Below are 13,573 nucleotides of genomic sequence, written 5' to 3' on the forward strand. Positions count from 1 at the left end.
AAGCCTTCCTCACTCCACGGCAAAAAGGTCGTACCGATCTATGTCTTAATTGGGATGGCAAGTCTGTCTTATGAGGGATGTGCATGTGTGCTGCGGCCATAAGACAACCATGACATCCGTTTACCTGGGCTACGACCCGGGACAAGTGGAACTGAGCTTCCAACATGAAATCGTCGGGACGTCCTTTGATGTTGGTCCCTGGGACGAATTCCGCACGACCTCCCTCGAATTCTGCAATGGCGACGCAAGGAATAGACTGTTCATACTGAAAGCACCAGGACTGATCCATGCAATCGCACGCACTGAACGGCACGCTTCCGGGTCCCATTGACATTGGTGGTTCGAAGAGCTGCATGGCTGTCTGCATTGTACCTACGATCCGTTCCTTTGACACGGGTCCATCATGCCTCGCGTATGCGATTGGTGTCGAGTGGCGAATGCAGCAAGCATCATTGTCGAGATTGCATTTTGAAGCTGTTTTTGAATAATTAAAAAAATGTAAAAATGAATCTACTAATGCACCCTCGAAAATCACATATTTTTGTGTTACATATTTTATTGGATGGTGCTTGTCAATACTATTAATAGCCTTGGAATATTTTTTTAGTCGAACAACTGCATGTGCGGGATCGCAATTGTCCTTGGTGCACATGCCCACGAACGTGCCCAGGCTGCTGCAGCAGCAATATCCCGGCGCGGCCCCAACCACTTGTCAGTGCACGAGCGACCTCTCAGGCATAGCTGCATGACTCTGTTCATGGTCAGTGCTGTGCTGCACTTGAGAGGAACTTCGATGTGTAAACAGCCAGTTCGTGATAGCCACGGCAACGTCCTCCTGTGGAACGGCGAAGTTTTCGGTGGAGCTTGCATTCCAATCTTTGAGAGCGACACAGTGCACCTATCCCAAAGACTCGCATCGATTGACGACCACGACATGGAAACAACGGCTGCCAAGGTAGTGCAAGCAATCAGCAGCATTCAAGGCCCTTTTGCCTTCGCGTGGCTCCATGTGTCCACCAACACCTTGTTCTACGGGCGAGATCGATGGGGCCGTCGGAGTCTTGTGATGCACATGCCGTTGCAAGCCGACGCTACCATGCTCTTTCAGTTGGCGTCGGTGGCGCTCGATTCTCTAGAGGATTGGGAGGAGGTCGGTTGCACAGGCATCTACAGCTTGAATCTCAGCACCGTGTGTGCAAAACCGCAATTGCACTTGTGGCCACCTCCAGCGATATCGCTTTCCATTCCATGTCGTCCTCCGCTGCCTCCGTCTATCGAGGCGCTGGTACGATTCGACTGTGATCCTCATAGCACCAGCTCTGCCATGTTGCAATCCGCCAAGCATCTTCTTCAAGTTCTCAGTGCGTCCGTGGCGAAACGAGTCGAATCCATTCCGCCTGCCGCAACCGTTGGTGGCCACGAGTTGTCGCCTGCACGTGTGGGAGTGTTGTTTTCTGGCGGGCTTGATTCCGTCGTTCTGGCAGCGTTGACCCACTTCCATCTTCCTCGCGAGGACCCCGTGGACCTGCTTTCGATTTGTTTTGACAAGGACCACTCGTCCCCCGACCGAAAGGCGGCCATCTCGAGCTGGATGGAGCTTATTCATCTGTTTCCCACACGAACTTGGAGATTTATTGCTATCGACGTTCCCCGTGACCAAGTTGACGTCCACCAGCCACACATACTACAGTTGATGCAGGTACGTGTACAATTTTTGACCTTAGGCGTGCAGTTATTCATGACGTCCTGGATCTCGTAGCCGTGCAAGACGCACATGGATTTCAACATTGGCACTGCATTCTGGTTTCTCGCGAGAGGTCATGGCACGATACTTGACGTAAAATCTCCCGCGGACGAGAACGTCGCCCCTTCTGGCTTGCCGAGAGCTCCTGTGGTAATTCTGTTTGAGGCATCCACAGACGGACGTTGCCCTGTCGCGACATGCCCCGGACGCAAACCGCACTCTGGATGCAATCTCCAAAGCCACATGTGCAAAGCTTGTTGCACACGGAGCTACAAACTCGCAGCGAAAGTGATCAGCTATGCGACACATCCCCAAGAAGTCGCGTCGTGCTTCGCAGCATTGGACAGCATGGGCATTCCGCGGGAGAAATTGCTGCTTTGGCTCGACACTCTACGACGTGATGACGTCCCGTCCACATGTCGAAAGCTAAGCTCGTTGATGCCCTCCGCCGCTGCGACGGATTCGATCAAACTTGGACATCCCTACACGTCCCAGGCAAAGGTGCTCCTGGTTGGCATCGGCGCGGACGAGCAAGTGGCAGGTGCTGGATCGACGATTTTTGTTGCCGATGACATTTGTGTTGTGCGGTGTGCACGAGTGTACTGAATTCAGCTTCATGTAGGTTACAGCCGTCACAAGGAGGCGTTTGTGACGAAAGGATGGGATGGACTGCGCGCAGAGCTAGACATGGACATGAGCCGGATCTGGCAGCGAAACTTGGGGCGCGACGACCGCATGATTGCCGACCACGGCCGCGAGGCAAGGTTTCCATACTTGGACGAAGATGTGATTGCACTGCTGCGGTCGATTCCCCTGGATCATGTCGTCGACTTTGCACAGCCACGGGGGGTTGGGGACAAGCTCATTCTGCGGATTGTTGCGAGGCAGTTGGGACTGATACACTGCACGGGGCTGGCCAAGCAAGCAATTCAATTTGGTTTGCTGGTCACGTTCTCAAAGTCTCCATCCTCATATGCGTCCCATTCGTAGGAACTCGCATTGCCAAGCAATCGAACGATCGAGTTTTGGGGCACAAACCGAAAGGCACGACCATGTTTCTTGCGGCGTGAAATCGGTAATCTCACGAATCCAAGGCGGAGGGGGGCATGTCACCAAGAAGACATGCATTCGATCACGACATCTCGTCGGAATGTCAAAATGTACATGGAAAGGGATTTGATAGCGGCAGCAATGGCGTTTTTCCTTTGGGAACAGTCGTTGCGGCCTTAGGGCCACATGCACGGATTTCACGGGCAATGAATCATGTCATTGTGGCTCGAACAGCCTCTCTAATCCCACATGGAACTGGGACTGCCTGAGCTACAGCGAACACGATTCGTGCAGGGCTACAGTGTGTGTTGTTTTTTGTCCCGCTCGATACATCCAGGTGGCATGGACACCCCAATGCACGTGCGAATGCGCCAACTTGGCCAGTACAGAAAATATGAATCGACGTCGTGCATGGGCGGACGCCATCGTGGTCGCACGAATGTTGTGTAGGTTTTTCGCCGACTAAAAATACACTGCCTGCCATCGCAGGAACAGTAACGGTGTGCGCGCTTCAGCACCATTCCGCTTCGTCTCTGATCGATCGAGCGCTGGTCATGGGCAGCGGCGTGTCGAGTCCTCGAGAACCAGAGTCTCTGAGCTCCCTCACGCTCTTTCATTGCCTCAAAGACGAGTACGCTGACTTGGTCTCGCAAGCTGTCGCGGACGAAGTCGTATTTGAAACACTCAAGCAGGTACTGTGATTGCATACGCGGAGCATCTTCCTTTGACATCACTGCGTGGCACAGATGTACGTGCAGGCCGTGCACGACTTGGACACACCGCTTCCTATCGGAAAACGCGGGTCGTGGGCCCGGCGAAACTCGGACAAGGCCAAAAAGGCCAAACGCACCAATGTGTTCACGCCTGGCTTGGTATACTCCTTTCTTTATCGTCGTCGCGTCCTCGCATGACGCAATGGATCTTTCATGGGCGGTGTCCATCCACAGGACTTGCAAACAGCCCGAGTCGAGGACCAAAAGCAACCGACGAAAACCCCCGAAGTGATGAAGCTCTTGCGGGACAACATTCAGGCCCTTCTCTTTGAAGCTACGACGGACGATGAAATGGACAAAGTTGTGGCAGTCATGACGGACATGACCGTGCCAGCGGGCGACGTCGTCATCCACCAAAACGACCACGGCGACAAGTTCTACGGTATATGATGCTGTTGTGCGCTCATTCAATGGCTGATGGAGCACTTAGTGCTCGAGCATGGATCATGTGAGTTTCTGGTCAACAACATCCATGTCGGCGATGTCGAGGCGGGGGGGCACTTCGGAGAACTTGCCCTCATCTACGACGGTATGGACGATCTTGGTGTGATGTTCTCGTCACATGCACGGTCGTGTAGCCCCCCGCGCCGCCACGGTGCGGGCGACGCGGGATTGTACTTTGTGGACGCTGGGACGCAATGAGTTTCGAACGGTATGTGCCGCCGCTCCCTCCAACATGGACAAGACTGCGAGTGCCGGCTGTGGCGTTGATAACCATGATCGGTGTCTTGCGGAGTAGATTCAAGCGCAATCGTCAGAGGACTCGCTTGCAAAGCGGTCGCACTGGCTCCGCAATGTGCCCATTTTCAGCAGTTTATCGGCGCGGCAACTGTCGCTGCTGAATCGGGCGTTCGAGGTTGTCAAGTTCGAACCAGATGAAATCATAGTCAAGCAAGGCGTGATGGGCGATGCCTTCTACATCGTCTCGTCGGGCTCTGTTGTGTGCACCATGGACGGTACTCGGACTGCATGGGTTTCAACTCACGACCCTGCAAGGCTCGAAGCGCAACTTGCACGTCAAATCGACGTCGGCCAACGAGGTTGAAAAAGATGTCCCATGTCGTTAGTCCGCTCGGTGGGGTCACCGACGGCGTAGGTCGCGAGGCTTGGCGAAGGCGAGTACTTTGGCGAGACATCGCTGCTAAACGACCAGCCGCGCAATTGCACCGTCCGCGCGATTGGTCCGGTCAAGTGTCTGCGTCTCCACCGGTCTGACTTTGACAGCATGCTTGGGCCGCTGTACGCGATCCTGGAAATGAACGCGTTCAAGCGCATCTTGCGCATGTTTGACATTTTCAAGACGCTTTCCGACGACGAAATCGAGCACTTGACGACCCATTTCGAGATCGTCGAGTTGGGCAGTGACAAGACGATCTTTACGACCGGCGACAACGCCGACTTTTTTTACATTGTGCGGACGGGCAGTGTACTCTTCTTGCCCGACGGATCCACGTCTGCCAGCATCGACCCGGTGACGCTCAACGTAAAGGACTACTTTGGCGCTGAAATGTTTCAGTACGTGCAGCAGCAACAGCTTTCGATGTCGCTCCCGTTTTTTGACTTCGAATCGACTGCACAGAGGAACGACGTACCAGTCGACAGTGCGAACGGGCGTCGATTCCGCGACATGCTTTCGTCTGTCCAAGACGTTTGTGAACGAAGACCTGGCGAGCGGGCGCAACTGCTGCTTCCTGCGCCAAACCAAGTCCAAGACTGCCCTCAACCCGCTCTCGTTGCTTGAGCTGTCGGAGCTCGTCCATGTACGTTGGCACGATTCGGTCGTGGCATCCCATCGACTGAATACCGCCACGACGGAATAGATTGGCGTGCTAGGCGAAGGTTCATTTGGCCGCGTGTCGATGGTACAAGCGTTCGTGAACGCTGAAGAGCACCTCCTCGCGCTCAAATGCGTATCTAAATCCCACGTCGTCGAGTGCCACCAGCAAGAACACATCATGCGGGAGCGAGCCATTCTCCACGACTTGAAGTGCCATCCATTTATTGTACAGCTTCACGCGACGTACCAGGTCGGGCCTATCTCGAGATGGTCACTGCAATTTTCACGTGTGCAGGACCAAAACTACCTCTACATGTTGATGGAGCTCGTCCAAGGCGGCGAGTTGTTTGGGCTGCTGCATGCCAACATCCTGGACCGGCCCCTCGTCGAGGATGACATCAAGTTTTTCGCGGCCAACGTGTACTTGGCTCTCGAACACATGCACAAGCGGGACATTGCGTACCGAGACTTGAAGCCGGAAAACCTGCTCATCAGGTGGGCGTGGAGCGCTGTGAAGTCTTGCCATTCACGCGGCGGCGCCTTGTCTAGTGCGAACGGGTACCTGAAGGTGGTTGACATGGGGTTTGCAAAAAAGATCCCGTTCACCGCCAAGGACGACAATGGCCATGTCGCCGTGCACGCGCGCAGCTATACTCTGTGCGGGACCCAAGAGTACTTGGCGCCTGAATTTGTTCTCAACACGGGCCATGACTTGGCGGTGGACTATTGTACGTGAACGCACGCAATGACGCCGCGGGGCGAGTCACCGACCGTGTGTAGGGGCATTTGGGATTTTGATTTACGAAATGTTTTTGGGCTACACACCGTTCGAGACGCCGGACGGCGACATTGCCAAGCTGTTCAAGAACATTGCGTTTGTCCGGACGGGTGCAAATTGCGTGCAGTTTCCGCACGACTGCACGGCGGACTTTCCCGTTGCGTGCAGCTTCATCGAGAGCTTGCTGCATGGGGACCCGACCAAGCGCCTCGGCATGGGCCAAAACGGGTCGCACGAGATTCGCAACCATCCGTGGTTCCACGACCTGGACTGGGACAAGCTGCGCGACCAACAGCTCCCGGTGCCTTACGTGCCCCAACTCAACGGCCGCTACGACACGTCCCTCTTTGAAGGGGACCAAGGACTTCGAAGCACCGACATCGACTACGACGGCGCGGAGAACTACCTCTTTGAAGGTTTTTAATTCCAAACATGACGATGCGTTTGCTGTTGGAACGGCGAACCGTTTTTTTAAGGGGCCGACACTCGACCAGTTCTTCGATAGATTGCCGGCACGATGCGACCGCACCGACCTCCTCTTCGGTCGCCGCCTCGAGGCAGCAACAACGACGAGCCGTCGTCGACCGTGTTGGACCCTGCATTTGCCGACCCCATTCGACGCCAAGTGCAGTCGTGTCGGAAAGCAGATTTTCGAGAAGTGCTGAGTGGGTCAAATCCCGTGCTTCGCCGGATTGCGCTGTCACCTCGATGTGAAGTGAACACCGCGCAGGCCTTTCGTGACGCTGTTCGCGAAGACATTGTGTTGAATGGTGCGATGCATGCAACAACATACTGCAGACGAACGCCTGACCGGCGCTGTAGCTGTATGAGCCTCGTCTTCTGACGTGTTTTCTGTCTAGGCGTTCAGTTTGTCGGCGACCACCGCACCGAAGCGTTTGTCGCGGCGGTGAAGCGGATTGTTGAAAAGTATGTGCCTGCAATTGGCCACGATGGCTCATCCGTGGCATGGTGTAGGTTTGTGACAAAGCCCAGGAAGGCGCTGCACGTCTCCGATCGGGTCATGCGGAGTTGCTCGCGCACGCACAGGTACTGTCTGCGACGACAACAGTAGCTTGATCCTTGACCCCAGCGGGGCCGACGCGTACTTTGCCCTCCAAGAGCTATTTGGGCACCCCGATCTCCTCGTACGCGCGTGCGATTCCTCCTGACGGGATCCTTTCATGTCCACATTAGATCAAACCGCGGAGCGACCCGCCTCCACCGCCCCTCGAAGTCACGTTAGGGGTCGATCGTAAAGGTACAGCATCGCATGTGCTCGGAAGCGTCTTTGCCCTCGTTGTGGCACTGCGGCATCTGATGAAGATGGGCTTGACGTCCATGACAGGGTCGCTCAAGTGCAGGATTTGCGCGGCGAACTTGTTTGGCCTGTACAGACACGACGACATCGAGCGTGAAGTGATGCTGGGGGTGAGAGCAATGCTGCACTTCCCCATGGGATTTTTACCTGTGTCGGTTGGATGAACTGTAGCGAACGGCCGTCGTCCCACCGTTTGTGCTCGTGGACACGGTGATCGTTGAAGAAATCGACTTTGCCACCGACATGGCGAAGCGATACCTGAGCGTGCGGTCGCCCGAGCCCGACGTCGACGTCAATTCGGAACTTCGCGAGTTGTTTTGAATGGCTGAGGGCCACCGGCGTCATTGTCACGTGCCGTCGTCCCTATCAACTCCATCCATCGCCCAAGGTAGATAGATGCACACATGTGAATCCGCCACATGCGCTGTGCCGTCGAGGATTTGGCATGAACACTGCATTACAATCACTAAATCCACACGCCATCGCCTTCTTCGGCGTCCGAGTCCTCATCTGAATCTGAATCGTCTTCGTGCCCACGAAAGTATTCGTGGGTCGCCATCGACACGCGGTGGTCCGATTCGAGGGCCAGCTTTCTAAATAGGTTGACTTGGTCGCTGGACAAGCCGGTGAATTCAGTCACGCTGTCCTCTTCTTCCCCCATCATCATCATGCTCATCCGATGCGCTTGGTGAACGACTTCGTGCATGCGTTGGAGTTCCTTCGCCATAGCAAAGTTCTGGTCTTCTCGGTTTTGGAGAAGCTCCGTGTCCTGGTCGTACTCTTCCTCTTCCTCGTCGTATGTGTCAACTTCTTCGTCGTCATGAAAACCACGCACGTCGTCCTCGGACTTGGTCGGCGATGCGGGGCCGCTGCTGTCTCGGACGGGCGAGATCGACGCCCCGCCTTCGGACGTCGACCGGCTCATGGTTGTTACGTCCAGCAACGATCGCTTGCGTTGGGCTTCCAGCTTGCGGGCCAAGGCGTCGTTGCCGTCGGCTTTGGCTTTCTCTTCCGCCGCCTGCAAATGGCGCGCCAACTCTTCCTTGCCGCGTTTGTCCCGCTCCATACGGTCAGTTGACGACGGCTGAGACAAGCGCTCGGTCGAGACGACAGCAGACGCCGTATTTCCATTGCTGAAGCTGCCGTTGTTGCCTGCGCCCAAGGCACTACTCCGCCGAATCTCCTCCAATTCTTTAATCATGCGCTCAGCTTCGCGCCGAGCTTGCTTCTCTTCGATCTCTTTCAGAAGCGACAAATCTTCCCGAGTGCTGGGCCTTCGGGACAACCCTGCTTTCGGCGGAGCCGCCGCTACAGTCGGAGCGGGCAGCGACACGAGCGGCGTTATTTCGTCGACCGGAGGACTGGGGGCTTCCGCCTCGGTCGGACCGACCTCAACCTCTTCGACTGGAGCGACTGCCACTACTTCAAGGACAGCTTCCTCCTCTTCATGGACAACCGCCGTCAGCGGGTCACCGTAGTACTGCACCCAGCAAGTCTCGCAGTACCATTGGTTGTCCGAGTCGTCCAGGTAAAATGGCAGGAGCGTAGTTTCGAGGGCAGCGCACTGAAAGCATCGTTTTTGCGCGGACGCCGGGATGACCAAGTGCTCTGTCGACGACGAAGTGATCGAGTTGAGGTCCTTGAGCACGTCGTCGCGCATTTTATCCAAGTGGTCTTGGTTCACTTCGAGATGCGTGAAGTCAATCGAGTCGCGGCTGAAAAACTTGTCGCTAGACTTGAGTTCGGCAAACAAAGAGTTGGCAGTGGCAATCATGGCCTTTGACTTGTTTTCAGTCGCCGGGCGCAAGATGCGCTCCATCTTTTGCTTGGCCAGCATCTCTTCGTACTTGCGTGCTTGCTCTTTGAGTTGCTCCAGCGCTTCCGCCAACACCTGCGCCTCGCGCTCCGCCCGCGTCAACTCGGCCTTCTTCTGCCCTCGTTTCTTGTCGGCTTGGATCGTGACATACGCCTTGGCCGCGACGCGGAGGTAGTTGGCTTCGTTTGACCCTTCCACGATCTCTCGAATGGGGACGCCGGCGAATTCGTCCCGCATGATATCCAGACCTTGCGACGTTGCCACAAGCTGCTTGGCCACGTCCAGAGGAATCTGGTCGCGTTTGTGGAACGACGACATCGATAAGGACAAACTGTCTGCCGCGATGACGTGATGGTCCCGCGCGATCGGCCGAAACCGCAATATGATGGGTTTCGGAGTGTGCTTGAGAAGCCGCAACGTGCTTGTGTACGACGACTCGTCCACAAACTTGCCATTGACCGTGACAAGGACGTCGCCGATGTGCGCGTTGTGGAGGCCGCTCGCGGTGCCTTTCCCCGTCAAGCGCGAAATCATCGGGACATCGCTCGGCGTCGGCTTCAGCTTGAGCCCGAGTTCGCCTTCTCGCCACACAATGTCGTACATACCAGCGTCGGCGGTAAGTTTGGTGGACAATGGGAGGTGGACCAGGTCGTTGGCATCGGGAATAGACACCACGGGAGGTTCTGCAACAGGTCGCGGCGACGGCGGCGACGATAAAGTGTGTGGGATAGTGGGTGCAGGAGCAGGTGGTACGTCGGGCTCTTCGACTATGGGTGGTGGCAGTGCGTGCACGTTTGCTGGCACGGCCTCGCTTCCTTCTTTGTCACGACTGCGAGATACCCTCCGCCGCATGCGCTTGAATTTCAGGATCGCAGGCTTTTCCAAACTCTTGAGCGTCGAAATAGACTGCCTAAATCCAATCTCTTTTGTCGGGGCGCCGTTGATCTCGAGCAAAATGTCACCGACGCGGGCGCGTTCGATGCCGCGGGACCCGAGCCCTTTCCCTGTAATCTTGCGAATGCACGGGATGTGGCAGTCGATATCATCTGGGCGGAAGATCATGCCAAGGGGTCCCTCGACCCACTCGACCGAGTACGTCTCGCGCTTCGGACGGCCAGACGATGATGTCGACGATGAAACCGACATCGAGTTGTCTGGCTGCGGTGGTGGTACCTGTTCGGAAGGAGTAGACAATGAGCTTCCGGCCGATCGACGGAGATTTGATGATCCTCGATATTCGGAATGACTCGATGAACGATCCGAAAGCCGAGTTGGGTCGGGTGAGGCAGGGGAAATAGGTGACGAGTTCGCAGGCATGTTGTCGAATGGCGATGTAGAATGCTGTCGTGAGTACACGGCCGGTTCATTCCTCGTGAAATCTGAACGAACAGGTTGGTCGCGTCCATCGCCGTAGGCAGACACTTTGCGATGCAGATGTCGCAGCGAGGTGCTTCCATTGTTTCTAGCAGTGTCGCTGTGTCGAGTGTTGTTGTTGGTAATAATGGGCGCGTTGTTGATGGCGAGGGACTTTGGCACTCGAAATCGGAGAACACACGGCCTTGGGATCGTCTTGAGCATATGCACGATCGCATTGTACCCTCGTCGCGCTGTCTCGACGCCGTTAACGCTCACGAGCATGTGACCGACTGCAACACCGGCAAGCGCTGCGGCAGAGTCTTCGCGGGTGATCCGTCCCACGACCGGAGGCATGTCATCGCCGAGCTCTGCCCGCAGGGTCAGGCCTAGGTTGCCATCGCCCCAAGTCACATTGTACTCCATCGAGTAGTCTGGCGGGGTGGAGAAGTAATAAAGCCAATGACAGCACCAAGTCTTTACGGAAAATAATCGAACCCCCCTCCGGATAGGGACCCCAAAACGGCCATTTCAGACCATTTCGATGGGTCCCCCCCCCACTGGGTCCCATAAATCTGACCTCCAGTGTGTAATGTGAGCTGCATGCGACAGCGCGGCAGGCCAACCACCGGTCCCAACTGCTGAAGCGCAGCAATTTTGGACTGGCGGTGTCTCATCAAGCGTCATGGGCATGCCCTTCATGCATGTCGGGTATGTAGACCGTGCGGGCACAGTAAACGGTGTACCCCGCATAATCCATGAAGGGGATACGAACGGAGCCAGCGATGGACGAGCTCTGTCGCATGGAAACCTGGCCAACAATCGGGTGGTATCGTCAAAGAGCATGGGACTTTGCGTGGATTTGCGACTGCCTCTGCAATAGAGTCAAGGCATGGATAGATAGCCCCAGCAGCGACACTTGCCGGTCGAGCTCAGATGCAAGTGTACTTGCCAAAGGAAACGCCAAGCCAGCATGGCGGGTAGCGCGTTTTCCTCACGTAATAAAAGGTGCCTTGTCTTGACTGTTCACGTTGCTTGTACTGGACGCCCAAAGATAGCCCCCTCACTCGGCTGGCTTGATCTCTCAGTCTCGCCTGTCGCCTAAAAATACTCCTCAAACTGACGAATCGAGAAGATGGAGGAAGGTCGGCGCCGCGATGGCGTCGCATTCTTCGAATGGTCATGCGTCGGTGGCTCAACTTCGTGACGTTGTTGGCCCTCGGAGCCCCCAGCGAAAGCTTCTCGGGGGACGTGACGGCGTACTCGGACAAGTGGGAAGGCGGAAACTGTGGATTTAACACGATCGCAGGCGATGGACGGACCTTCTTTGCTGCGTTGAACGCGCCCCAGTGGGGAGATAAGATGGAATGTGGCCGATGTGTGCGGGTCCGGTGCACAAGTGCCACCTGCATCGGTCGCCCTGCCATCACAGTCCTCATTACAGACCAATGCCCCGAGTGCAAAGTGGGCGACTTGGATTTATCCATTCAGAGTACGTCCTGTAGCTCTCCACTCAATAAGACGCTCACCTCACGTTTCCGAAGGCTTTAAGGCACTGACGGGTCGTGATCCGGCCCGGTACAAGATCGAATGGGACTTTGTGGAATGCCCCGTCGAGTTCGTCAACGGGGGCGTCGAGTTCGACGTGAAGGATGGGTCAAATGCGTACTGGTGGGCGCTTCAGCCGCGCAACTTTGCACAAGCCATTCGATCGGTGGAACTTAAGGCTCAAGGAAGGGATTGGACAATGTTGGCAAACCCGTCGTCAAACAACATCGACTCGTTCTATTTCCTCAAGAAAGACTCTGAGGGGCTCCCCCTTGGACCGTGCCAGATTCGGACGACGTCGACGATGGGAGAAGCGCTCGTTGAGTCGTTCGATCACTTACCTACCAGCGGCACCCTCTACGGCGCGAGCCAGTTCTCGAGGGTTTCAGCCCCCCTGGCGACCCTGCCTCCTGAATCGCCCAACCCAACGTCCAATCAACTTCCGAAATCTCCAAACCTCCCATCCACCAACGTCCCCTCATCGAAGGACTCTCCTGCAAACTCCCCGAGCACTCCATTGTCAACCATCGCGACGACATTGCCCCCAAAGGAAACCCCACTGGCCCCCGCCACGACCGCTAAAGCGACTGGCCTCCCACTTTGTAATCCATCAACAGCCTCGTACGAGCTGAAGCAAGGGGATGGCGGGTTTGCCTTGCAAGTTTACATCACAGAAGGCCCACCATCGAAAAAAGCGACGTGGGTCGTTGACGTAACTGCGTCAACCGATACGGCCGGCTACATCACTGGTATTTCTGACCCATGGAACTGCGATTGGAGTCGGACCGACATGACTCTGCACTTGACACCCCTTCCGACGCGTCCATCATTTGAAGGGCCAAACCATGTGGGTGTGATTGGTACCGCCACGAATACTGTCGCGTTAGCCTCGATCACGTTAACCACGAAGGGGGAGGCGCCTTGCAGCATTCCCCCCGTCGTGGGAACGAACCCAATCGGTTTTGCCGCGTCCGAGAAAGCGACGGAAGGGCCAAGTGCAGGGGCGATCTTGGGCATCGCGGCAGCCTGCGTTGGTCTAGTCGCGGCTGTCATTATGGTGATCCGAGTGCGACACCAATCACGCGCCAACCCAAACACGCCAGGATTTGGCGGTATGCTGACCCCCATAGACTTTGCCGTGACCACGCCCGTGGCAGTGCTTTGACGGAGTCGAAGCGATGTCGACTGATAGTGCCTTTTCGCATTTCAAAAAAGTACACGCGTTCAAAGTACGGTTTGTAAGTACTATACGTACAATTTATCAACACAAAGTTGATATACTACGGTACACTAGTACGAGTACGTCGAAGGACAACGTATTGAAAGTAGTACCTAGTTAATACCAGTATTGTTCAAAGCACTACTCAGGAGTAGTTAGTACCGTTCAATGTGCAAGAATTTGGAGGGTGACGTCGA

The 13,573-nt window shown here is 55.7% G+C and overlaps 5 protein-coding genes across 6 annotated transcripts; 4 read left to right on the forward strand and 1 right to left on the reverse strand.

The window, feature by feature from the left end:
- Positions 1-623: 623 nt before the first annotated feature.
- Positions 624-3,110, forward strand: H310_07195 (hypothetical protein). Its single transcript, XM_008872537.1, has 4 exons — positions 624-1,699; positions 1,760-2,285; positions 2,367-2,681; positions 2,735-3,110. Exons 1-4 carry the CDS (start codon positions 746-748, stop codon positions 2,812-2,814), a joined length of 1,875 nt encoding a protein of 624 aa, XP_008870759.1. The 5' UTR covers positions 624-745; the 3' UTR covers positions 2,815-3,110.
- A 176-nt stretch (positions 3,111-3,286) lies between these two features.
- H310_07196 lies at positions 3,287-6,605 on the forward strand. 2 transcript variants are annotated; one of them, XM_008872539.1, is made up of 13 exons: positions 3,287-3,486; positions 3,541-3,666; positions 3,742-3,949; positions 3,998-4,096; positions 4,146-4,219; positions 4,307-4,523; positions 4,564-4,607; positions 4,664-5,082; positions 5,147-5,327; positions 5,388-5,594; positions 5,640-5,839; positions 5,894-6,072; positions 6,125-6,605. In XM_008872539.1, exons 1-13 carry the CDS (start codon positions 3,349-3,351, stop codon positions 6,544-6,546), a joined length of 2,514 nt encoding a protein of 837 aa, XP_008870761.1. In that variant the 5' UTR covers positions 3,287-3,348; the 3' UTR covers positions 6,547-6,605. The 2 variants fall into 2 exon arrangements, with proteins under 2 accessions (XP_008870761.1, XP_008870760.1); XM_008872538.1 differs by having other exon boundaries at positions 5,388-5,839.
- Positions 6,606-6,639: 34 nt separating this feature from the next.
- Positions 6,640-7,761, forward strand: H310_07197 (hypothetical protein; the record flags this gene model as incomplete). Its single annotated transcript, XM_008872540.1, has 7 exons — positions 6,640-6,892; positions 6,983-7,049; positions 7,098-7,169; positions 7,213-7,267; positions 7,317-7,380; positions 7,468-7,550; positions 7,612-7,761. The coding sequence occupies 7 exons, from the start codon at positions 6,640-6,642 to the stop codon at positions 7,759-7,761; spliced, it is 744 nt and encodes a 247-aa protein (XP_008870762.1).
- A 118-nt stretch (positions 7,762-7,879) lies between these two features.
- On the reverse strand, positions 7,880-11,085 carry H310_07198 (hypothetical protein). Its single transcript, XM_008872541.1, has one exon. It carries the CDS (start codon positions 11,033-11,035, stop codon positions 7,907-7,909), a length of 3,129 nt encoding a protein of 1,042 aa, XP_008870763.1. The 5' UTR covers positions 11,036-11,085; the 3' UTR covers positions 7,880-7,906.
- Positions 11,086-11,716: 631 nt separating this feature from the next.
- Positions 11,717-13,514, forward strand: H310_07199 (hypothetical protein). The gene is made up of 2 exons (XM_008872542.1): positions 11,717-12,101; positions 12,154-13,514. Exons 1-2 carry the CDS (start codon positions 11,786-11,788, stop codon positions 13,320-13,322), a joined length of 1,485 nt encoding a protein of 494 aa, XP_008870764.1. The 5' UTR covers positions 11,717-11,785; the 3' UTR covers positions 13,323-13,514.
- The last annotated feature ends 59 nt before the right edge of the window (positions 13,515-13,573 follow it).

This window comes from Aphanomyces invadans, assembly GCF_000520115.1.
Source record: "Aphanomyces invadans strain NJM9701 unplaced genomic scaffold supercont1.13, whole genome shotgun sequence".
NCBI lineage: Eukaryota > Oomycota > Saprolegniomycetes > Saprolegniales > Verrucalvaceae > Aphanomyces > Aphanomyces invadans.

Bases quoted from the DNA above. Each gene is read 5' to 3' on its own strand.
- H310_07195 (XM_008872537.1), top strand. From the start codon at position 746: ATGACTCTGTTCATGGTCAGTGCTGTGCTGCACTTGAGAGGAACTTCG. The intron at 1,700-1,759 runs GTACGTGTACAA...TGGATCTCGTAG, and splicing joins ACATACTACAGTTGATGCAG to CCGTGCAAGACGCACATGGA. The intron at 2,682-2,734 runs GTTTGCTGGTCA...TCCCATTCGTAG, and splicing joins CAAGCAAGCAATTCAATTTG to GAACTCGCATTGCCAAGCAA.
- H310_07196 (XM_008872538.1), top strand. From the start codon at position 3,349: ATGGGCAGCGGCGTGTCGAGTCCTCGAGAACCAGAGTCTCTGAGCTCC. The intron at 4,097-4,145 runs GTATGGACGATC...ACGGTCGTGTAG, and splicing joins ACTTGCCCTCATCTACGACG to CCCCCCGCGCCGCCACGGTG. The intron at 6,073-6,124 runs GTACGTGAACGC...GACCGTGTGTAG, and splicing joins TGACTTGGCGGTGGACTATT to GGGCATTTGGGATTTTGATT.
- H310_07198 (XM_008872541.1), bottom strand. From the start codon at position 11,035: ATGGAGTACAATGTGACTTGGGGCGATGGCAACCTAGGCCTGACCCTG.
- H310_07199 (XM_008872542.1), top strand. From the start codon at position 11,786: ATGGTCATGCGTCGGTGGCTCAACTTCGTGACGTTGTTGGCCCTCGGA. The intron at 12,102-12,153 runs GTACGTCCTGTA...ACGTTTCCGAAG, and splicing joins CTTGGATTTATCCATTCAGA to GCTTTAAGGCACTGACGGGT.